Source organism: Glycine soja, chromosome 10 (genome assembly GCF_004193775.1).
Source record: "Glycine soja cultivar W05 chromosome 10, ASM419377v2, whole genome shotgun sequence".
NCBI classification, from domain to species: Eukaryota; Viridiplantae; Streptophyta; class Magnoliopsida; order Fabales; family Fabaceae; genus Glycine; species Glycine soja.
Window position 1 is genome coordinate 32692267 of NC_041011.1, and position 25034 is coordinate 32717300.

Here is a 25034-nt window from a genome sequence, read left to right on the forward strand (position 1 = left end):
TTGTATTGGGAGATCGATCTCTCCCCTAACCTCTCGGCGGGTGCCGTCGAAGGCACGAACCACCATTGAACTCGACTTTAAGTGGGAGGCATTGAATGGTAATTTCTCCAAAGTGCTCTTAGGCATCACGTTTAAACTGGAACCATTATCGATGAGCACTTTGGCTACGACATGGTCTATACACTTGACTGATACGTGCAAAGCCTTATTATGCCCTCTCCCCTCGGCAGGGATTTCTTCTTCGGCGAAGGCAAGATAGTTGTTGGCAGTGATATTGTTGACCAGCCCTCCGAAACCTTCTACCGAGATATCTTGGGCCACATGGGCCTCATTCAGAACTTTTACTAGCAGAGCCCGATGAGGCTTGGAGCTCATGAGTAACTCCAACAGCGATACCCTGGCCGGGGTTTTGTTGAGCTGTTCGATAACCTTGAATTCGCTCTGCTGAATTATACGGAGGAACTCACTGGCTTCCTCTAGCGACACCTCCTTTTTACCATCCTTTTTCTCCGGAAGACCTTTTGCCGGAATATCTTTATTCGAAGCGTGGGGTGCTTCGCCATCTTGTTCCTCCACCACTTTTCCTTTTCCTTTGACGTTCGCGGGTTAGACTGGGAGGTCCGGGGGTGCAAACACACGACCGCTACGGGTCACACCACTCGGTCCCGTGATATTTGTTACCTTAGCCGACAACGAGCTGACGTCGGTGACTTCTTCTTCCTTCCCCCTCGGAGGTGTATACCTCCATGGTACTGCGTGGCTATTTTGGTACGGGAAAGGGACAGGTTTAGCTGCCAAGGGGTGTCCGGGCTTTTGCGAAGCCGTGCCCTTGGTGAAGTATATCACCAAGGGTTTGGGTTTTACAACAGCGCTCCCACCCGTGGACTGCATGCATATGTGTTGCTCTTCTCTTCCTTCACTGTCAACTTCCAGTCGACCTTGATCTATCATCCGCTGTAACAATTCCTCTACTCCCAAACATGTTTCCATGTCATGCAGCTCGCCGGAATGTAGCAAGCAGGAATCCTCCTTACACCCACTATGGGGAATCACACCTCCCTTTTGTAGGGCCTCAAAGATAAACCTCCTAGGGGTTGCCACATCCTTTAAAGGTTTAGACCTGCGCGGCCTATCGGACTCAACGGCGTTAACTGCTCCCCCTCCATGATTGGTGAGCGGGTTGGTTCTCACATTGGGCCGATCCTCTTGGAAGGTCAGCCATCCAGCATCCATTAAATGTTGGACCTTGTATTTAAGGGCCAAGCACTTTTCAACGGAATGTCCCGGGACACCCCCATGGTACTTGCAAGTTGCATTAGGGTCATACCACTTTGGGAAAGGGGGTTGGAGGACCCTTCCGGGAGTTACCACGGCCAAATGATTGGCGATGAGGGATGGCAAGAGGTCTTCGTACGTCATTGGGAGTGGGGTGAATTCTTGAAATGGCCTCGGAGGGAAGTTCCTTGTCGTGTTGGAATTACCGGCCGAGCGAGTCGTGTTCGGAGTTGGAACTTGGGGAGCTTCCCTCTGGGTGGGTGCCTTAGGCTGCACGGGTGTTGAACTAGAGGCGTTCCCGGTATGAGCCGAGAAGCTCGGGTGATGTTGCGCGTACTGATGGGTACCATGAGGTGTTTGCGGGGGTTTGACCCACGCGGGTGTTGAAGAGACGGCATGGGCATCTCCTTCCTTCCTTTTTGCCCCTGTTGCCCCGATTCTTTTGGCATTCGCACTCGTGGAGGAAACGTAATCAAACTTTCCTCTTTTCAATCCTACCTCGATTCTTTCCCCGGCGAATACTAGGTCCGCGAAGTTGGACGGCATATAACCTACTAGCTTCTCATAGTAGAACACTGGCAGAGTGTCTACCATCATGGTGATCATCTCTCTCTCAACCATGGGAGGAGCTACTTGTGCCGCCAAATCTCTCCACCGCTGTGCGTATTCTTTAAAGGTTTCACCCTCTTTCTTGAACATATTCTGCAGTTGAGTGCGGTCGGGAGCCATATCGGAATTGTACTGATATTGCCTTAGGAAGGCAGTAATCAGATCCTTCCAAGTACGAATACGGGAGGCTTCCAAATTAGTGTACCACACTACCGCGGCTCCGGCCAAGCTATCTTGAAAGAAGTGTATTAATAGCTTCTCATCCTTAGAGTGTGCGCCCATCTTGCGGCAGTACATCTTGAGATGGTTTTTGGGACAAGTCATCCCTTTATACTTGTCGAAGTCCGGCACTTTGAACTTCGGGGGAATAACAACATCGGGTACTAAGCAAAGATCCGTCATGTCTGCGAACGGATAGTCCCCAAATCCTTCCACGGCTCTCAATCTTTCCTCGAGGAGATCAAGCTTCCTCTTTTCTTCGGTTGCCGGGGGCGGTCCTTCCGTGGACAAAACTATTGGTTGTGTCGCGATGTTGGGTTGAGGCAACGTGCTGGGTGCCGGCCCTTTGGGGATCGGGGGATAGAACTCGACATCCCTTCGAGCATAGTCTTGAGGGTCTTTGTGGACTTCTTCGGGCTGTTGAGGAGGCTCTCTTTCAAGGACGGGAGAAGCAATATGGCCTGCATCGTCTTGCAAGACGAGTGGTGAGTAGTTGGGCGGCAATCCATAAGGGTAAGCCGCTCGGTTGTATCCCAGGTGAGGGCTGCCATCGTGCCCCAGTGTGTCCCTTCCCCGTCCTACTATGTTTGAGGGAGGATGGTGCGCAGTTTCCAAGAGAGTTGGGTCTGCTTCGGCAGCCGAACTGACAGCGGCAGCGGTGGCCGCGTTCTTCTCCATGAGCTGCCTCATTCCTAACATGGCCTCCATCATGGAGGCCATTTGTTCTTTCAGAGCCGACATGTCGGCTTTCATCTGTTTCTGTGTCTCCTCTTGATCACCCATCGTTCTAGATTTGGATCTGGTGCGATAGGGATGCCTTGTGGCGCGTTTAGTTATGGTGTTTTTCCCTAAAAAACCAAACGTGAGGAGTGGGTAAAGAAAGAAAGAAAATGCATGCTAGAGATGAAATGTAGGAGTGATTTGATTTGCACAAGCTTTTTGGAGTAGAAACATGGGACCAACTCATTTTATTTCAAAAAGTTGTATCTAGTCAAGGTCTGAGAGACCATACAAGTTTCCTAACGATTTCTAATTATGTGGGCCATTAAGTCTATCATATGCTGACAATAGCCGAGAAGCCCATGAATCTCTTCGGGGACGGAGTAGGTGTCCGCCATCGCCTTGGCCTTGGCTAACAAGCGGGGAAGTTCTTGACTCCCGTTCAAGGTAAGAGCAAACCGATCCATCCACATGGTTGCCTCTTGGTGTAAAGAGTCGATCACCCTTCCTCTAGCCTTTTTTTCCGCGTATACTTGAGCATACTCGTCCGCGATCCTATGCTCGTGGGCCGTGGCTAGACCTAACTCTTCTTGGTACTTGGCGATGATAGCTAGCATGTTGGTCTTCGTCTCGCATAAACGCTGAGACAAGCTTCTTTTGGACCTTGAACAGGCAACTAACTCCTCTTTCAGAACCATGCTATGTGCTTGCGACTGGTCCCTCTCTTCCCTTCGCAGCTTGAGTTCATTGTTGCTACCCCACAGAGCTCCGCGAAATTTGTTACGGCCATACTCTTCCTTGCGAGCCCTCTTGGTCTCTTGTTCAAGGGCTCGTGCGGTAGTTGCATTCTCTTCCCGTAATCCGGCACACTCCTTCCGGATGTGTGTAACGGCCAACTTGAACTTCTCCTTGGCAATCTTCGCCTTTCCTAACTCGCTTTTGAGAGCTTGGACCTCTTCGTCCTCTTCCGGTGCTTCAAAACTCTCTTCGCTGACTACTTTTAACTTGGCGAGCCAATCTAAACCTCGTATATGAACTTTTAGCCATCCATGGTACCCACCAATGATGCCATTACGAATGCCCCTAAGTTCTTGATCTTTCCTTAACGGGGTTTCCCATGCCTTATGGATTCTTTGTATAGCCTTGAAATTTTGTGCACCGAAATCCCTCACAAGGAAAGGAGACATGCTTTCTTCCGTCGGTGCTCCCCTCATGGGGTACCCTAGTTGTCTTATAGCGAGCGCGGGATTGTAGTTAATACAACCCCTCGTTCCTACCAGCGGAATGTTTGGGTATCCTCCACATGAGAAAAGGACTCCTTCCTTTCCTTCCTTCCATCGGGGGAACCAATTGATTGTTCTACCTCCTATCCCAGCCAAAAGCTGGTCCCAATCTATTCTCCTCTTTTCAGTACACGAGCGATGGCTCAGGAGCGGACATGGATGCCTTGTGTCTTGCTGGAACAAGTGCGAAACCAACCAAACACAGAGGGCGGGCAAGCAACAGATGATCTGTGCGCTACTCTTTTCGCACCTTCGGTCAAATGTGTCAAATAAATCCACCAAGACAGCTACCACCGGACTTTCCTTGCTATGGTGGTATGCAAGGAAAGTGTCGATTGCTGCTAGGTCCACCAAACCATCCACGTTTGGAAAGAGGACGACCCCAAAAATTAGCAAAGCTAACACATCCATAAACGGGACCCAATCTCCTTGATTGGCCATACCCCTCGCCTTGTCTTCTAGGTACCTCCGTGGTAGGCCCGCTATGTCGTTCCGAGTCTGTTTTATGCGGTCCAAACCTCTTGCTGAATCCTTGACCACAGTTGCAATTCTGCTCAAAGAGGGGAGACACCCGGAGGAAAGGTATGGTTTTCTTCCCCCGAGAGGACACCCTAGAATTTCCTCAAATTCTTCAATGGTTGGTACCAATCGGAAGTCTCCGAATGTGAAGCATCTCAAAGGCTGGTCGTAGTATTGGGTGAGTGATGCAATGGCTTCTATGGATATCTCTGCTATGGTCAACTCTAAGATCTTTCCGTAAGTCTTGCGGAAGGCTTGCATTTGGAGAGGTCCCATCAACCGCCCTAATTCCTTGATGCTGGTGGTATCTAGGCTTTTAACCTTGACTTGGTAAAACCTCTTGTCGGTTTGATTTGTCCCCATGCTTACTAAAGTGAGACAAAAAGCTGGTGCAAATCAAAACTCCGATATCTCATGGGTGGAATGGATGAATGCATGAAGGAATGCATATGACACAGATGCAATCTAGGAATGCGGGGGTCCGAGGAATTTGTCCCCTTCTTAGATACAACGTCTAGGGGTAGCAAAGTGCCCCCACGTACGTTTTTAAGAAGGCGACACGGACCCTCCGTTGGTTTGTTTACAGAAGGGATCAAGACAGAACCCATATGCGATGCCTATGCAAAAGACACAATGCGGGAATGTACATAGTATGACAATATTCATTGAACATAAGCAAAAGGGTATATGATTTTTATGCATGGCAGTGTGAGAAATGGCACACAACGTGTTTGCTTCGTGCCCCTATTTAAGGGACCTATAAGGGAGAGAACTAACTAGGCTTTTTAGCAATAATCCCCAAGGTAGTCATATCTCTCTTGATGGTTTCTAGAGGTATCATCCCCTTCGAAGAACATATTGCAGCAGTAGGGACTACTAGCAACAATAAGTTTTCAAAGAGAAAAGTTCTAGATGAGGGTTCACTGTAATCAAGCAAGTCGGAGACCTAGCATGATCACAGATTCACCTCCACTCCTTATGTTCCCATGAACCCGGGTATAGGGCCCTTTTTCACTCACAGTGTGTGCAAATAGTGTTGGTGTTTGTGTGCATCAAATGAATAAATATTTACTTCATGTATACATTTTAAAACGCACTAAAAGCAACAAAGAGTTTATATACACAAGAACATAATGAAGGGAAACCAACAAAGGGGTAAGTCACGGTAAAACATTGCACAAGATTTAAATGGCCTAACTCTCTAAAAACAGTCCCCAGTGGAGTTGCCAACTGTCGCAACCTACCCTTCGGCGGGAGGGCGACGCGTGACTCGCGGGATGCGTGTTCCACGAAAGGAATACGCGCGGAGTCGTCACCAACGTTTATTTGAGGAAAACGTCGGAAAAACCAGAAAAGACGCGATCTACGAACTTTTAAGTGAAAGGTTCGGGAGTTGTATTTACGCACGGGGAAGGTATTAGCACCCCACACGTCCGTCACAAGGGACGGCAGCCTTTAATCGAATGTGCAAACATGACTTTGATTTTTACGTTCCCTTTTATGTCTTTATATCTTTTATACCCTTTTTATATTTTTCTCTTTTTGTGGTCGACAAGGGTGTTTCCCTTTGCTCCTACGTATTCCTCAATTGCGATGAGAAAATCAGACCTACGTAGTTCTTTTTTATCAAGTGATTCTTTTTTTTTTACTTAAGAGGTGATCATTTTAAGGCGTTGGACCTTGAAAATGATCCATTTTACTTAGTAAGAAATTGAAATGACAAACTTCAATAACCTATTTTTATGGACAAGCTTGACTAGGCGAGTTGATTTTAGCCTTAGTTTCACTTTAGTTATTAGTCAATTCAATTAAGAATGAGAAATCCCAAAGAGAAAACGTCCGATTGATTTTCCGCTTTATTTTACTAAAAGGTATATTTTTGTTATTATATTATTATTTTATCTCTTTTTGATTTCCAACGTGGTTACGGCACGACCGAACGGTCGGAATTCATTTTAACCGAAGTTAACAGATAATACAATTCAAACGTTCGGTGGAAATTTATTTTATTTTTAAGTTAAGCGAGAAATGACTTAAGTAAAATGGCTTAAGCACGTCAAGAGGGGGTATAAAAAGTAAATGAAACGAGAATAGAAATACACAAAACACAATGTGGACCACCACGGGTACATAGAATGAATCGAAAAGCTTGGTTCGAGGTACTTACCCGTTGAAGATCGAAGAACGATGAAGAACGAATGAAGAACGTCGAAGAACGGTTGAAACCTTTGCGAAATTCTTCACCGAAAACGTTACGGAAACGTTTCGGAAGCGCCTCGGCTTAGATTTTCTTCACGGAAACAATTTTTCCAAGCAAATTCGAAAGAGAGAGAAGTGTCTAAGGGGCTGAACCCTTTTCTTCTTCACTTCCTCCCCTATTTATAGCAAAATAGGGGAGATGGTTGCCGCCCAGCTCGCCCAGGAATATCTCCCGGAATCACAAATTCCTCCATGCTCTCAGTTGATTTATGCGACTCATTACTTTTTTTGTTACTCCCTCTATGATTTTTCTGTTTTCGAATTTCTGAAGCGCCATATATGCCTCGTCTAACAATTCGTATAGGTTGCTTGCTCCTGGACTTTTTCACTATCTTCATGTTCAGTAAATCCTTGGGACCGCGCGGCTTTCTTGATCCCATTGTTTAATATTTGATTCTTGCTCTCTCTCCTTAATTTAGATGAATGATTGAGTTTCTTTTATGAACATACAAATGGTTTGGGAAAATATATAATAAGTTTTCAATTTTGAAAAGTTTTGAAAAAGAAAAGATAAGTTTGTTAATTTTTAAAATAATTATTTAAAGTCATTCAAACTTATTTGTGAGTACATTTGGTTTAAAATTCAAATAAAATCTATCTTATATTTTTAAAGAAAATTCAAGGAGACCAATTCTTTTAATTATTTGAATCTTACTTTTTTGTCTTTGAAGAAAATATAAAATAAATAATAAAACATAATAAAAAATAACTCAAAAAATATTAAATACTCATCTAATAGTAAGAGTAGTTGTATAACTCTCTTTTGATACATATAACACGTAAAGATAACCTGGATGGAAGTGGAGAAGAGAGAAGAACAGAGGAGGGGCGTAAAATAGAAGGGGAGAAGAGAAAGGGAGGGAGAGAGAAGAAATAAGAAATACGTGAATTTAAACAAATGGTGATAAAAATACTTTAAGAAAATGGAGGAAACTGAATATTCTTTTATCCCGAATCTTCTCTGGTTTTTCTCTGATAAAAATACTTTTTTTCTAATAAATTTAATTATTCATTTAGGTCTTGTACTTACAGAAATTATTTATTTTAGTTTTACACCTAAAAGTTACTACTATTAGTTTTTGTTCTTATACATATATTTTTAATTTTTTAACTTCTTAAAGTTCTTACATATATACTGTTTAATTCATTTTAGTGTCTCAAAGGATTAAAATAGATTAAAAAAATGTGTAAAGATTAAACAAGTAATTTGAAGATGTATAAACTAAAATGTAAAAAATATGCACGTAAATAAAACAAATTGGTAATTAAACTTAAAATTATAAACATAGTAAAGGATAAAGAAGGAATTCCTGAGCTTATTATCAAAAGAGCTGAATATCTTTATCAGTCAATTTATGCTAAGGAAAAGGAATTGCTTTCTGCAAAAAAATTCCCAAACGAAAAAAAGTCTTCTACTTATATGGATGTCAATGATTTGAAATTCGTAGGAAGGATAATGTTTGGCTTTATTGAGAGAAATTATGCTATGACAGCACCATGGGCCACAATGGCGTGGATATATGGCAGAATTTTGGCTTTCCACTCTGTTCCACCGTCCACCATTGATAACACTATGGTTTAGAGACATTATAGGAATCATAAACATCTTGTCTGAGATTTTGGTGCATGAAGAACAACATCGGATTAGTTGGCATGAGTTATTCATGCTAATAGTTGTGTTTAACCTTGAGTTCATTCTAGCTACATCTTGCTTGCTTTACCTGTTATTGCGATAAAATGTGAGCAGCTACATTATTGTGTCTATTTAGAAACTTTGCTAACTCATTCAATATGCAAGAATCACGATTAGGAAGTTAAGATATGATTATCATATTAGTATTGAAATAGTTTGAATGTGAATTATATACTTGGATGCATATCTATTAATACTAGTGTTAGATGTCAAGTTAAACACATTGTGGAGTTGTCATTCCGAATTCAGAAAAAAATAGCTCTAATTTGTTTGATTTGATATTTTGTAGACGTGGTGAAATCCTAATGATGTAAACATCTATTATTTTGCGGTATGTCATCTAAGTTGTGAAACTTGTTGATGGACAGAATAAATGCACATGTAAATAATTAATCGAGTTATACGGAAAAGAAGTTTTCAAGGGGGAGTAGTAAGGCCACAAAAGCCTGCCTGCCATCCACACCAGAATAAATAAAGTTTTCCGAAAAAACCTGATAGTGGAGGAAGACCTCCTAAGGATAAGAGACATAGGATTAAAGAGAGAGCCAAATAAGAATCTTTAGTGTATAATCCTGCATAATCTCGAACGTTATCAGTTCCGGTACGTAGACCAAAGCCCAAAGTACCAAATAATGGTTTAGAATATAAAAACCTTCCTCACATATTGGGGTGGAAAGGGGTAGGTCCATCTACTTTTTCGCATCTAGTTAAATTGCAAAATTAGTCATTCTTGGTTTTTGTTGTTGTGATTATAAACCATGAGACCTTTACCGAGAATTTTGATTCTCACTCTTGTTTCCTTTCCAAATTATGGCAGAGGTTGCAGATGTGCAGAAAGCTTTCAACTGTCCAACTAACTGAAAGACTTGACTATTCTAATTTGCCTGGCCTGAATCCCAACATGAAAAATGGAAGGTGAGTTTGTATGAAATTCATGTTATTAGTTTATGTGCATTCTCTTCATTTTTGTAATAAAAAATATGAAAACATTAATTGCAGTTTTCTTTTTAAAACATTTACCTACAGATTTATTAGGACTTTATAGTTTACAAGTTTACTTTCAAACTGTTACCATGCTTTATTTTGCACTTTTATTCTATTCTCGATATAAAGGATTTATTTTCCCCTGCATAAATTGCAATACAGGTAAGTTTTTTTTCTGTTCAAATACAAACTCACAACTAATGGACCAAAGTCAACAAGAATGCTATTCAAGATTTAAGATTGTATATAATTCATAACCCTTTATTCTTAACCATTTACATTGGCTATTGTTCAATAAACTTGCACATAAATACTTGAATTCCCTTATTCTCTATTTCTAGGGATGGTATTATTGTGAGAAAGTTGATGGAGGAATCAATTTTTATGTGTGTAGTCTGAAGGAAGGAACACTTAACTGGGAAATGTTGCAATTCAAGCCAAAATTTCCACGTCAAGTATTGCTTTGCAGAGTAAGTAATAGTTATATCATTCATTGAGAGCTTTGTCACTGGTGCTCTTGTAAAATAACGGAAGAGAGCATGGTTACGCATTGCCAATAAAATTTGGTTTGTTTGTTAGCTGGTTCACTAGCATTCTATTTCTACCTTTCATGAAGTAAATTTTTCTTTCTTTCTCCGTATCATTTATTTATTTATTTTTAAATTTTTGCTCAGGTTGGGGAATTTTATGAAGCTTGGGGAATAAATGTATGTATTCTTGTGGCATATGAGGGTTTAAATCCTTTTGGCGGTCTGCAATCAGATAGTATCCCGAGAGCTGGTTGTCCTGTTGTGGTATTTTTATTTTTGTCGGCAAACTTTTATATTGATACTGCCATTTGTTTTGGTTATTTTCTTGTCTCATGAAATTTAATTTTTATATTGATAATTGTGAATGAACTTCTTATATGTATAATAATCACTTTCTTCCTTTCTTTGGTCAAAGAATCTTCAACAAACTTTAGATGATCGGACACAAGGCGGTTATTCAGTGGTGAGTCTAACAATTAATCAATGCTCTACCATTTTTTTATGTTGTTTAAATTTTTATCCCTCCATGACTGAACTTATGCTATCTTTTGTTGTCCATCTGTTTGTAGCATTCTTCAAAATGAAACCCAAAGTGACTAATCCCTATTTACTCACATATGTTGTTTGTAAATTCTCATAGTGCCTGCCATCTTACCAGTCTATGAGTACATGCTGCTAATAAATTTTGGTCTCAACACTGCATTGTGGAGGAGGCAGGCTCAGGGCCGCTCTCAAGCTCGATCCAGGAAACGTCTCTTTATATCTGGGTATGTACAACATTTTCTATATGTCAATGGCCTCTGTTTGGGGGTGTGTCATCAATTGATAGAGCTTGTTGTGGTTATCAGTGAGGAAAAGAAACTTGTCTTTTTTGCTAATGTTTGTTTTATTTGTGAGTTGAAAGTTGATGATTTGTGGATTTAATAGATTAAAAGAAGGAAGGGGCATATGGACAGAGGTTAAGGTATCATCCATAACAGATAGAGATCAACCTTGAAATTGAAAATAAGCAATATTGTTATTGGAGTAAGTATTACAACTTCTATAACTGTGAACTACAGTGTTTGAATATAGCTTCTTTAGGTGTAGCTTGAATGTTTCTGGCAGTTCTAAAGCAAGAATGTTGATATTTGAATGTGACTACTTGTCAATAAGTCGCTTGAATGGACTTGCTGACCCGTAAGTAAAACGGACAACCCTTTTTTTTTCCTTACAGATTGCAATGACTCTCTTATTATCATTTTTTTAACCTTCAGATTCTTCTTAGAGATTACAGCAAAGGTTTTGATAGCCTCTAGAATTTCTTTCTTATTACTGAATTGCAGCCCTACCTCAAACTTTGCATCTTCATCATTTTCAAGCACCTTAAACCGAGGAAATTTGACTTTTGGATTAGCTTCAACATCACTTCAATATGGAGTATCTAACTCTTCAGAATGTCCATCTTCATCACCAAAATCAAAATTTGTTGCAGCTGAAGTATTATGACCATACAAGTCTGCTTCATTAGTCTGATATATGGGTCAACCTGTCTGTGTAAATGTCTCAGGGTCATGGTATTCTGTCCAATCCCAATTTTCTTCAAAGTCACTATCTGAAACTTCACTATACTCACTACTATCATCATCATCATCTTCCTCAGCTTCAACATCATAACCTTGAACACTAGCCTCCCCTTCAGCATCAGCCTCCATCTCACCTTGAACACCAACCTCCCCTTCAGCCTACACCTGAACCTCCACCAAAGTCTATTCATGAACATGAACTTCAGCCTCCATCTGAGCTTGAACATTAGTCTCCCCTACAGGCTCCACCTGAACCTTCACCAAACCTTGTTCACCAACTTGAACCTCAACCTCCACCTGAACCTCAACCAAAGCCTGTTGATCAACTTGCCCCTCAGCCATAATTTCACCCTCCACCACTGCTTTAACTTCACCCTCCGCCACAGCTTCAACCCGAGCCTCCACTCCATCAATTACAACAACGTCGTCATCCTCAACATCATTCAACTTTTTTGAGGATGCGTCAATCACCCTCTGCTCAGTGCTTTTATGGGGTCCTTATACCATAAGCACATGAATGATTTTTACCCAAGAGAGTTAATCTTCTTCTTGAAGTCAATATAAGACATAGTATCCACATCCCAACCCCATTCTTCTTCTTCGATATGACCATTGATATACAGAGTAAAGGGCTGATAAATGAACATCCCACCATGGTGAATTTTTAACCTCACTGTTTGTTCTTCGGTTGGCCTGAAAAAAAATGATAGTAATAAGAAAACAAAATTCTTTTACACAGTAAAACCCACTTTATATGTCCATTCAATAAATAAAAAACATGAACGAAAAGACAGCCCAAAACATGAATAAAACCCACATGAACCAAACAACCCCACAAGAAAACAAAAGCCAAAATCGCGAGGAATGCATAAGGGACCACAACAAAACAAAAACATCCACACACCCCGTGGAGTCCAAAACTTGAATAAAAAATTAACACTCACGTGGAAAACACATCGTGGACCACATCAACCAAACAACCGCACAAAGGGATCACAACCATCCACCATGGTTATATACAAAAATCTTCAATACAATAACCTAACTTACCTGCAAAAGTATTGGCGTTCCATCTCCTTACGATTATCGTGATGCTCACGCGCACAAAGTCACAAACCTTCCACACCTCCCCTTGTTCAAAAAGCAAGTGACGATGACTTCCACTGAAACGGAAGCCCAAAATCGCGAGGAAGACCATTGTTCACTACTAAAAAATAGCGCTTTAGCGACCGACAAATTTCGTCGCTAAATCATTAAATTCGGTCACTATTAGTATTAGTAACCGAAATAGCGACCGAACCCATTACGTTGCAAAAACCCAAGTCGCTAAGTCCGTTGTAACCAAATTTATTTTCGGCTGCTATTTAGCGACCAAACTAGTGATGCACTAAAATAATAATTTCGGTCACTATGGAGTTGGTTGCTATTTTGCTTGGGACCAGTTCTGTAACCGACATTGTCTGTCGCTAATTCGGTCGCTAATATGCAGTTATATTTTAAATTTAAAATAAAATCAAAAAATATCTAGTCTCTATTTCAGTCACTATCATATAATTAAACTTAAATATAAACTAAATTCAAAAGGAGTTTGGTCGCTATTTCGGTCGCTATTGAATAATCAATTTTAATATATACTTTAAAAAAAGGCCATTCGGTCGTGAATTCGGTGGCTGAATTTGCAATAAAATATATTTCGGTCGCTAATGAGGTTGCTAGTATATAATTTCTTTCAGAATTTAATGGATATCGGTTGCTAATTCGGTCGCTATTTAATATTAATTTTTTTAATGCAAAATTATGTTGTATGTTTTGTTTTTCCCGCTATTTAATATTTAGCGACCAAACTAGCGATGCACTAAAATAATAATTTCGGTCACTATGGAGTTGGTTGCTATTTTGCTTGGGACCAGTTCTGTAACCGACATTGTCTGTCGCTAATTCGGTCGCTAATATGCAGTTATATTTTAAATTTAAAATAAAATCAAAAAATATCTAGTCTTTATTTCAGTCACTATCATATAATTAAACTTAAATATAAACTAAATTCAAAAGGAGTTTGGTCGCTATTTCGGTCGCTATTGAATAATCAATTTTAATATATACTTTAAAAAAAGGCCATTCGGTCGTGAATTCGGTGGCTGAATTTGCAATAAAATATATTTCGGTCACTAAAGATTCCTAAAGTGCAAATTCAAAGTTTTCAAAGTTTAATCAAATGCAACGTAAAAGTTAATAAAGTTCAAATTCATAACTAACGTGGCCTAATCAAAGTAAAGTAAACAATAACTAGAGTCAATGATCATTTTCCATGTCATAAGGACGATCAACCTGAGTATCATTAACATGGTGGTCTGTTCCATCTGCTATGGTAGGTGATAGACTAGGAGCTGGTATGATAGGCTGAATATGCAAGTGTTGTAGTATACGTTGCATTTGCTCATTTTGTTGACGAATTTGCTCATTTTGTTGTTGCATCTGTTGTCGCATCTCCTGACTTTGGTGGTCATGATTCTCCATCATCTGCAACATCTTTTTCCTCAAGTGTCTTCTCCTTATTTGCCTTTGCCAAAAACTCAGCATTCAATTTATTAATTGTCTCACGCATTTCCTCTATTTGGTCTTCCACAGGAGCAATAAAAGTAGATGGAGCTGATTTTGAGCAACTAAACCTTTTGCTCAAAGTACCTAGGCCGTACACGTTCCCCTTGTAATTTGGACCTCCAACAACATTCAAATATATTTCATTATCATTAACAGAAGTAGTAGTGTTAGGGGAACCCTGTGTAGATGTGCCTTCCTCTGTTGAACGTTGTAAGATTTCATCTCGATAATGTTGATATTTCTCCTTCAATATAAAGTGAGGTATGAAAATAAATTGTTAAATGTGTAGACATATAAGGATTAATATTCAAGAAAACCATCACTAATACAGGAAAAAAATAACTTTAATCTACTATAGTAGGCTTCAAAGTTTATACTAGCCAATCACAAACATTTAACACTAACTAAAGAAAAGCAAATCAAGATGTGTAAATAGGTTCAAGAGATATTCATCAAAGGTAAGAGTTCATTTATAATACCAGGCACTATATATCAAATAAAGTGATAGGATTAGAAGAAACAACTTACAACAAATTCACGGGACTTGTCATTGACCCATTCTCCCGACTTCAATTTCTTAGTTTTCTCCATCACCTCCCAAGAAGTTGGTGGTCTTTAAAACTCCTTTGACTACATAAATTTAAGAAATTAAAATTGTAAAACATTTAATTAATTACACTGAATTGAAAATCAATGAAGTATACATACATATATGCATACATACATACATACATACATGCATATATATGAAGTAAAATTACCAGCTTTTCAAAGTGAGTTGCAGTAGATATGGAACCACCACAGTATGCTGAGGCTCCTCTATCAATAGATCGATTCGCCTTGGCAGTGGAGCTATTGTTTAGGAAATCTGTAGAACCCCAATGTTCGTCCAAGGTTGCTCGAACATTAGCTGTTATCCACTTTCCTTTATCTTGACCATTTCTAATCTTGTTCATTGCACTTTTTAAAATACATGACCTTTTGTCTCAAAAACAGCTCTAATGGCTCGCTCTTCTTGTGGGTGCCACCTATACTCTTTCTGCAAAAAATATGAAACAAGAACTAAATTAGAAATCATACAAGAAACAATAAATTTTAAATTACACCATAATTCAAGTTACCTTAAACTCTCCAAACCACCTATCGCGAAGGTCAACTGACACATTCAACCAACTTGGAGCTAGTTCATCAAATTTTGCCTTAATAATATTTGATATGATATTACAACACCCATATGTTGGTTGAAACCTATGTACAAAGACATTGTCAATACCATATTTAAAAAACATTTTAAGAAAATTATTAGTTAAATAAAATGCACTTACTCTCCTTTATATGCACGAATGAAAGGCCTTTCATTAACAATATGTTCATAATTTGGATTTGTTGGGTACTCAGGTGTAACAGAATCATCTGGTGCTGAAGGTGAAGCATCTCTAACAGGGGTAGTAGGAATTGACTCCCTTACAAAGGTAGGATTTGGTTGGTCTTGAGCTGTAGGAAGTGTGTTTGGAGTCTGTGCAACAACATGAATCATCGACTCTCAGGTTGATATGTGAATGGATGAGGGGGAAGGATTGGCGGTAATTGGAGCTCTCAAACTGTGGGTACCACATCTTGTACCACGATTAAATGTTCTACGACCACTACCTCTACCTCTGTCTGCCATCTGCATTTTTTATTTTCTTACACATGTATATATATATATATATATATATATATATATAATGTTTAAGAACAAATAAATAAAAAATGAAGTATCACAAGCAATACACTTTAGTAAACAAATAAATCCAACTTGTTAATGAAAACTCACAAAAACATGTTTTCTACACCAAAATATGTCACTTATCTTCTCTTTCATATTCACTACAAGAGTAAAAGTAATAATTATCACAAAACACAATCATACAAATGTAAAACTACACACACACACACACACTGAACATAAGGCATGCAATATATTTAAGAACAATAAATAAAAAGTGAAGTGCCACAAGCAATACACTTTAGTAACCAAATAAATCCAACTTGTTAATGAAAGCTCACATAAAAATGTTTTATACAACAAAATATGTCACTTATCTTCTCTTTCATATTCACTACAAGAGTAAAAAACATGCAATCAACTTTAATCTATGAATTACCTAAGAAGTATTTGTATCATCAAAATCACTCTCGATGTCATTCTCACTTAACATGCATTCATCCTTGTCTGGTTCGATCAAGCCTAGTTGTTTGAGTAAATCTGCATCTATCTCTTCTCCACCTCCATCAACATCCGCAAGAGATTCATTAATGACATCAGGGTCAAGTTCCAACACTTCTTGAAGCCCTACAAGCTCATCATCTTGGTATGGAGCCTCTTGTTCAATTTCACTTACTATATTGTCAGTGATTCTGCTGGGAGCTTTTGTCTTCATTATGGCTAACCATCCTCGATGTCCCTCAGGATATGTTGTGTAATAAACTTGTTCTGCTTGTTGTGCAAATATGAATGGGTCATATGCTTTAGTATATCTTTTTTATTGTCTTACTTCAACAATGCCATACATTTTATCTACTTGTGTCCCTATATAAGGAGTATTATCAAACCTATCACACTTGAATAGAACTAACTTCATCAATGGGATGCCAGTATACTCCAATTGAATAATATCATACAACATTCCATAAAAATCAGATTCTAGTTGGCCATCAGTTCCCCATACGTAAACACCATAATTAGAAGAATTCGTGCCTTCATTCCAACTAATTGTTTCAAATTTGTATCCATTTATAATGTAGATAGGCCATGATTCAACTTTTCTCTTAGGTCCCCATGCCAAATTAACCAATATTGAATCTTGAATATTATTTTCTGGATTTAGAACCTAAAAAATTTAACAATTAACACCATATATAACATCGTATCATTATGGAAGAAATGTTATTTCAATAATATATAAGGTATTAACCTACATATTGCTTGAACCATGCAGGAAAGTTGGAGGAAATGTCTTGGTTAAGTTGAGCATTCGAAGTAGTGGGATTCAACTCCCTTAAAAAATTCTCATAAATACTGGAAAAGAGAAAACAAATTAGTCAACGTAAAAAGCATAACATCATTAAAATATTAATTAGAGTTATAAAAGTATTAAAATCATCTTACTCTAAATATGGCTCAAGCTCTGGACAATTTTGAAGAACGTACAAGTGAGCAACATGAACATCAACTTGGTCCAAAAAATATGTTTTGGATTTACCACTCGCTCTTCCTGGATAATTGAAAATTGATATAGGAGGAGAAGATGAAGAACCTTCATCCGCATCAACATTTTGAGGCATCCTAGTCCTTCTTGTTGCAATTAGATCAGGATAGTAAAACGAGGCAAAGGTAGATGTCTCCTCCACTAAGTACGCTTCACAAATCGATCCCTCAACTCTAGCTTTATTCTTGACTTTATTTTTGAGGGAGTGCAAAAACCTAAAATTAATATGAATAAGTATTTTTTTTAAAATGACTATACGTATATAATACAATGGTGTATAAATTATTACTCATTTTATACATCTCAAAAGGATACATCCAACGATATTGGACTGGACCACCAAGTCTTGCCTCATAAGGTAAATGAACTGGAAGATGCTCCATTGAATCAAAGAAGCTTGGTGGGAATATTTGTTCTAACTTACACAACAACACAAGTATGTTATTTTCCATAATTCTTAGTTGCTCAACATTTAAAGTTGTCGAAGTTAGTTCTCTGAAAAATTGGCTAAGTTCAACAAATGGCTTCCAAATAGGTTTTGGTAATGAGTCAAATGCAATTGGAAGCAACCGTTGCATGAAAACATGACAATCATGACTTTTCATTCCATGAATTTTTCTCTTGTTAAGATCCACACACCGACCTAAATTGGAGGCATAGCCATCTGGTAACTTTAGTTCTTTGACCCATTTAAGAACAACGAGTCTCTGGGATTTGGTCATTGCATAAGCTGCCTTTGGTTTAAAGAACTTGTCACGACCAACATCTACCAGCTCAAGCTCCTTCCAATTACATATTTCTGCTAAATCCATTCGAGCATTGTGTGTATCCTTGCTTTTTCCATTGATGTCCATCACAATGTTAAAGACATTCATAAACACATTTATTTCTGTGTGCATGACATCAATGTTATGACCCAGAAGCTGGGTTTTCCAATATGGTAACAACCAAAATATAATTTGTTTCTTCCAATTATGTTCAACACCATAACCAAGAAAATCTTTTTCTTCTTGCGACTCAAGGCAGAGCGATAAATGTGCAACTTTATTCCAAACATCAAGACTAGACAAACGTGGAGGAGGGGGTGAGGTCTCAATGCGACCCTTCTTGAATGACATTTTATTCCTCCTATATGCATGATTAAGCAGAAGAAATTGGCGATGACAATCAAAATAACAGATCTTGTGAAAATTTAAATTTGTGAATGCCTTTGATCGTTCCATACATATGGGACAACCAAGTCTACCAGCAGTTGTCCAACTTGACAACATCCCATAAGCTGGGAAGTCATTGATTGTCCACATCAAAGCAGCCTTCATAAAAAAATTTTGCTTCAATGACACATCAAAAGTTGGCATGCCATCATTCCATAAGGTGCATAAGTCATCTATGAGTGGTTGCAAGTACACATCAATCTTGTGCCTTAGATCTGATGGACCTGAAATTAAGACAGTTAAAAACATAAATTCTCTCTTCATGCACGTGCCAGGAGGAAGATTGTATGGAGTTAAGATAATCGGCCAACAAGAGTAAGTCTTCCCAAATTGACCAAAAGGACTAAATTCATCTGAACGTAATCCCAATCTAACATTCCTAGGGTCCTGACTAAATTTTGGATGCATTCTATCAAAATGTTTCCACGCTTCACCATCAGATGGATGACACATGACATGCGGGTCCCTCTGATTTTCACTATGTCATCTCATGTGAGATGCAGTGGCCATTGAAGAGTACAATCTTTTTAGTCTTGGAATGAGTGGAAAGTACCACATTTTTTTAATAGGAAACTTCTTTTCAATTCCTCTCCTATTAACCGTCAAGTACCGATCACTTTTACAAAAAAAGCAATTGGTTATACTCTTATCTGAATTTTCTTTGTAATACAACATGCATCCGTTCGGGCAACAATCAATTTTCAAACAACCGAGACCCAATTTCTGCACTGACCTCTTAGCTTGATAAAAATTACTAACCATAGTATTGTTTTTTGGCATGGTGTCGCCCATAAGTTGAACCATACGATTAAAACACCCTTCTGACATATTATAATCAGATTTCAAGCTAAGACAGGCCAAAGAAGCTGACAATTCTGAATGATGCTCGCATCCTTCCCACAATGGTGTTTGAGCAGTTGCAAGCATATCAAAGAACTTTTGAGCTTCAGGATTAGGATTCTCCTTCATGCATTCTGTCTCAATTACACCCTGTTGTTCTATGTATTGGTCAATTGATGGTTCAGCATGATCCATGATCATTTGCTCATAAGGATTCAATTATTTCCTTTGCCTACCACTTTCATAGTAGGAACCTTGCAACACTATGGGAGGAAATCGTGGTAACTCTTCACCGTGTAGGCATGGCAGCGGAACCCGACCCCGTGAGAACCGAATCGAATCTGCCCCGACTTTGACGGATAAAAACCGCGTTGACTGGGTTCGGGGTCGGGTTTGGGTTTTCCCCGATAACCCAAAACGGGGGCGGGGGCGGGTATAGGATTACAGATATCCGCCCCGACCCCGACCCGCCTCAATGTTATAATTTGAAAAACCTAATTCCTAAAGGCTAAATCTTATTTTGTGCCGCTACTGCAGCTCTCAGTCCTCACTCCTCACATTGCTAAACCTAAATCTTATTTTGCGCCGCTACAACTACTGCAGCTCTCAACCTCTCAGTCAAGGAGAAGTGGAGAACGTGAGGCCGCTCAAGAGAGGACGCAATGAAGGTTCCTTCTTATTCATTCATTCATAAATTTATTTTAATCTCTGCTTATTAGATCTGAAACGCTTCTAGATTTAAGTTTATCGTCTCTATGTAGAAAGTGTGATTTATGCGATAGATCCCAATGCATAGAATCTACATCTAAGAGAAATAGTTTTAGTTAAAAAGCTTCTGATGTGCTTTTTCCTTGTTTGGATTTTTACTTGACCTGCTTCCTTTTATTGATTAATATTCAAGCTGAAATTTTTTATATTTGAGAACTGAAATAAATAATCTTGGATTTATTACAATAATGAACTTACTGTATCGGTATGGTTTTTGAGCCTTGGTTGAATTGAATTGCATGCCACGGTTGCAAGTGTTTTATGTGATGCATTCCATTGCGATGCTTGTGCTTATTCTGGTTCGAGCTATTTTATATTGTTTGAATTGAAGTAACATTTTCCTGTTGTAGCTTAAGATTAATATATCCCATGCGGACAATTTCTCTTGTTTTGGGTAGTTCTGTGAACAAATAGTATTTATTTGTTATGTGTATATTAGTTGGTACTTGGTAGATTAGAGAGGGACTTGATACATACTTAGAAGATCTCACTAGCTGATTTCACACGTTTTGAAATAGTCTTTACAAGCTAAATCTTCTTCAATTCCTTCATTGAAGATTGCTTTGAGTTGTTTGCAAATTGCAATCTTTATGTATATCTATAGGACAAGTAGAAAGTGGGATAGGTTATAGTTGATTATTTGGAGGGAAATCCTTGGCCCTTCTAGTGTGATAAATTTAACTGTGCACAGTCCATTAAGCATAGTCTTTGTGCTTCTCTAATAAAATGAGTAAAGTTTTCACTATTACGATTTGATTAAATTTGTAGCTTTGATTTTCTTGTTTCCTTTGCTTTCTCCTTTGATATGATAGATTTATTCTGCTTACACGGTCCTTGATATAATAAATATTCAAAACTAAAACTGTTTGTAAATGTGGGGTATGTTTCTCTTTTTGGTAGAGGAATTCTTATTAGTAGCTAATAGTGTATGCACTAGTTATCGTAAAGTGGGGGGAAGTAATTAGACATATCAACATCATCATGGTCCCCCAAAATTAGTGGAAAATTTAGTTTGAGATAACCTGAACAAGTTTGAACATTTGTAGAGCTAGAAGACACACTACTACGGTGTCCTTGGTATATCAGAAGCAGTGGCATTCTTTCAGTTTTATTCCAAGATATATCTGAATAACTTGTGTAAAGTTTATCCAATTTCTGACTCGTGAAAGTGGATTTCTTTTGTTTGACTCTGAAAAGAGGAACAGAGGCTTCTTTTTTTTTACCCCCAACGATGTCAGATACTTAATTGACAAGTAGTTTATTGGTAGCTTCCCATTATCTAAGTAAATTGTTAACTTAATTGGTAAGCATGCAGAAGAAACATCTATATTCAAGAATAAGTTTTTACCACTTGACTTTTGGTATGAATGCAAGTCGCGTAATAATTCTATGAAATTTTAACGAATTTTTCAAAAGTTTCGTAAGCTGATTATATACTCTTGAACTTTAAGGTGTGTGATTTGCTTAGGAATCTAAGTTGAAAGGTGCAAACAATCTACCTTTATTTTTCAAAAAAAGACGATTTTTTTTGTAGATAATGTGTGCAAATGTTGGATAAAATTCTTTTGGTGAATGCAACTGTCTCAGCGCAGGTGTATGTGTTGTTTCAATAGAATTTTTCTTTGCTGCTGATATGGATAATGCAAGCTTTTGGGTAGTGTTTTTTGCTAATTAATATTTACCATGGTAGAGAGTGGATCAGGGAGAAACAACTAGAGAAAACATAAAGTTGTTTATTGTGAGAATGAAAATTTTACTCTGAAAGCACTGGTATTCCAGAGACCTGTACTCTCCTATTTTTCTCTAATTTTCTGATTACACTGGTATACAAGAATTTTGTAATATGTAGTGATTCTATTCAGAAATATTGTCTATCGTGGACTGGTAGATGATACTTGTGGCCCAAGTCAAAATAATATAATTTTCTTAATTTAAATGTATCTTATTAGCAAATTTTAGATGTCAGATGCAACATTTTTCTTTAGTTTTTTTTAACAATTTTGATTGTCACATGTAGGTCCACGTGAGTGGTGCTTATCCACGCAACATTTTTTTTAATGTACAACACTTAAATTTAGAGTAATGGGTTTTAGGCCCCTTAAAATTTAGTCAAAATTGATTTTTGTTTCTATATAATTTTTTTAAAAAATTAGGCCTTATATTGCTAAAATATGGTAGATTTTATCCTTGACTCTGTTTATAGGACCTAACAAAAAATAAAATCTACCACATTCAAAAAATATAAAAACCAAGATCATTACTTTTAAAATAAGAACTAAAAACAATTTTAAATCAATTTTTTACTGCAATTTTAATCAAAACTTGAAGAGCCTAAAGCATATTTTTCTAGCATTTGTTTTACAAGTACTTTGAATGAACTTAATAGGAAGGAAACAGAAATAGAATAATAGAGGAGGTTTATTAATATTTTTATAACCTCTCTGATTCTTTTTTGCATATGCTGGGTTGTGCTACCTCCTAAGCCATTCTATAGACTATTGTTGATTCATTTGGGAACAGAAATAGGGAATATTTACCTTCTTTCAAAATAGAAATTTATTTCCCTCCTTTTATGAGGTACTTTATGCCTTGAGGATGGAAAGTATAACTAAGAATCAACGAAATCTTACATTTTCTATTAACCCAATTTGATTTATTATTGTTGTAAAAAATTTCTTTAATAAATTCTAATTTTTGCCCCAGTTTTACCTGCTGTATTTTTTTTCTTTCCAGGAAAGTAATGGAAGATATTAGTTTTTCACCAGAAGGAATTTACCCTATTTCTTCACCAATTAATGAGTCTCCTTCTCCTTCACCTTCACCAATGGATCAAACTCGTTCACCTATTCAAGTTGATCTTGCACCTTCTCCTTCACCTATTAATGTTGATCATACTCCTTCACCTCATGAAGATGAAGTTAATAATGTGGAGGCACAAGGAGGAATATGTAGGCTGAAAAGTAAGATTTGGCAGCATTTAAAAAAAAATTGAAGTCAATGGTTTGGACAAGGCTGAATGCAAGTATTGTAAGAAACTTCTTGGTGGAAAATCAAAAAATGGAACCAAGCATTTGTGGCAGCATAATGAGATTTGTGCTCAATACAAGATTTTTATGAGAGGGATGAAAGGCCAAACATTTCTTACCCCTAAGGTCGTGCAAGGAAAACAAGAGTTGGGTGCGGGAACTTATGATGCAAGGGAACAGGTTGCAAAAGCAATTATTATGCATGAGTATCCACTATCAATTGTTGATCACCTTGGCTTTAGGAGATACTCTGCTGCCCTCAGACCTGTGTTTCAGGTTCGCTAGCAAAATCCCTTTTTTTCAAGTATGCAAATAATATATTATAGATACATTTATTGATTTATAACTATTAATAAATGTAATTATTTCCTTTGATTTATTGATGAATGCATTTTTTATTTTTAAATTATCCTTTGATATATACAACTGGTATATTATAAAATAAAATATAGTGATATTTTTCAGGTTCCTACTAGAAACACAATTAAGAAGGAGATAATGAAAATCAATGAGAATGAACGAGCAACAACTTTGAAGTTGTTGGATAGTCCTGATGGAAGAGTGGTCATTACATCAGACATGTGGACTTCAACAAGTTAGAAGAGGGGGTATATGGCTATTACAGCTCATTACGTTGATGGTTGTTGGAACTTACAAAGTCAAATTTTGAGGTTATAAAACGATTTGAACTTTTTATATTATTAGGCCTTTTATTTTATAAAATGATTGAATATGATTATATTATATCTCTGTTTTTTGGTTGTTTTTATATTGTATCTCTATTTTTATGTTAGGTTCATCTATTTTCCTGCTCCTCATACAAGTGATAGACTTTGCAATGTATTGACTGACTGTTTGATGGATTGGAATATTGACACAAAACTGTCCACTATCACCCTAGATAATTGTACCACAAATGATGCTATGATTGACAAAATTAAGGATAAATTGCACTTAGGTAGTTTGCTTAGGGATGGATCTTTACTTCACATGCGTTGTTGTGCTCACATCCTTAATTTGATAGTAAAAGATGGGTTGGAAGTGGTGAAAGAAGGTGTAGAAAATATTCGGGATAGCGTGGCATATTGGACAGCAACACCCAAGAGGAAGGAAAAATTTGAGGAAACGGCTAAACAATTGAGAATCCCTTACAATAGGAATTTGGCATTAGACTGTCCAACTAGATGGAACTCAAATTGCCATAGGATATGAGGATGTATTTTGTTTATTAAAGCAACTAGAGTCTCAATATACTTGTTTGCCAAGTACTTTGCAGTGGCAATTTGCAAAGGATATTTGTAGGAGATTGAAGTTGTTCAATACTATCACTGAATTATTTTCTTCTACTAAACATCCAACTGCTAATTTGTATTTTCCAAATATATGTGAGATTAAGTTGGCAATCAAACAATGGATTACCTCTCCTAACCCAATGATTCAACAAATGGCAAAAAATATGATGATCAAATTTGATAAATATTGGGGTGTGATTCATAATGTGATGGGAGTTGCCACTGTTTTAGATCCTAGGTACAAGATGGAGTTGCTTGAGTATTATTATGAAAAATTGTATGAGCATGACTCTTTTACTCAAGTGAGGGGCATTCAACAATTGTGTTACGACTTAGTTTATGATTACCAAATGAAAATGAACAAAGACTCTTTTGGTAGTAATGTT

The 25034-nt window shown here is 37.8% G+C and overlaps 1 protein-coding gene and 1 long non-coding RNA gene across 3 annotated transcripts; one reads left to right on the top strand and one right to left on the bottom strand.

Moving 5' to 3' along the window:
- Window positions 1-8740: 8740 nt before the first annotated feature.
- On the top strand, window positions 8741-10452 carry LOC114369288. Of its 2 annotated transcripts, none has more exons than XR_003657570.1 (4): window positions 8741-8908; window positions 9395-9492; window positions 9956-10031; window positions 10236-10452. It is a non-coding gene; the product is annotated as an uncharacterized LOC114369288 (long non-coding RNA). The 2 variants fall into 2 exon arrangements; XR_003657569.1 differs by lacking the exon at window positions 8741-8908 and adding an exon at window positions 9024-9256 and having other exon boundaries at window positions 10236-10446.
- A 6330-nt stretch (window positions 10453-16782) lies between these two features.
- On the bottom strand, window positions 16783-19757 carry LOC114371642. The gene is made up of 5 exons (XM_028329014.1): window positions 19529-19757; window positions 17809-18946; window positions 17451-17723; window positions 17219-17318; window positions 16783-17130 (listed from the first exon to the last, which is right to left on the bottom strand). Exons 1-5 carry the CDS (start codon window positions 19755-19757, stop codon window positions 16783-16785), a joined length of 2088 nt encoding a protein of 695 aa, XP_028184815.1.
- Window positions 19758-25034: the final 5277 nt, after the last annotated feature.

Excerpts from the sequence above, each read along its gene's own strand:
- LOC114371642 (XM_028329014.1), bottom strand. The coding sequence starts at position 19,757 with ATGGATCATGCTGAACCATCAATTGACCAATACATAGAACAACAGGGT. Across the intron at positions 17,724-17,808 it reads TGGATGTATCCTTTTGAGAT|GTTTTTGCACTCCCTCAAAA; the intron begins GTATAAAATGAG and ends TATTAATTTTAG. Across the intron at positions 17,131-17,218 it reads CTGCATGGTTCAAGCAATAT|GTTCTAAATCCAGAAAATAA; the intron begins GTAGGTTAATAC and ends TAAATTTTTTAG.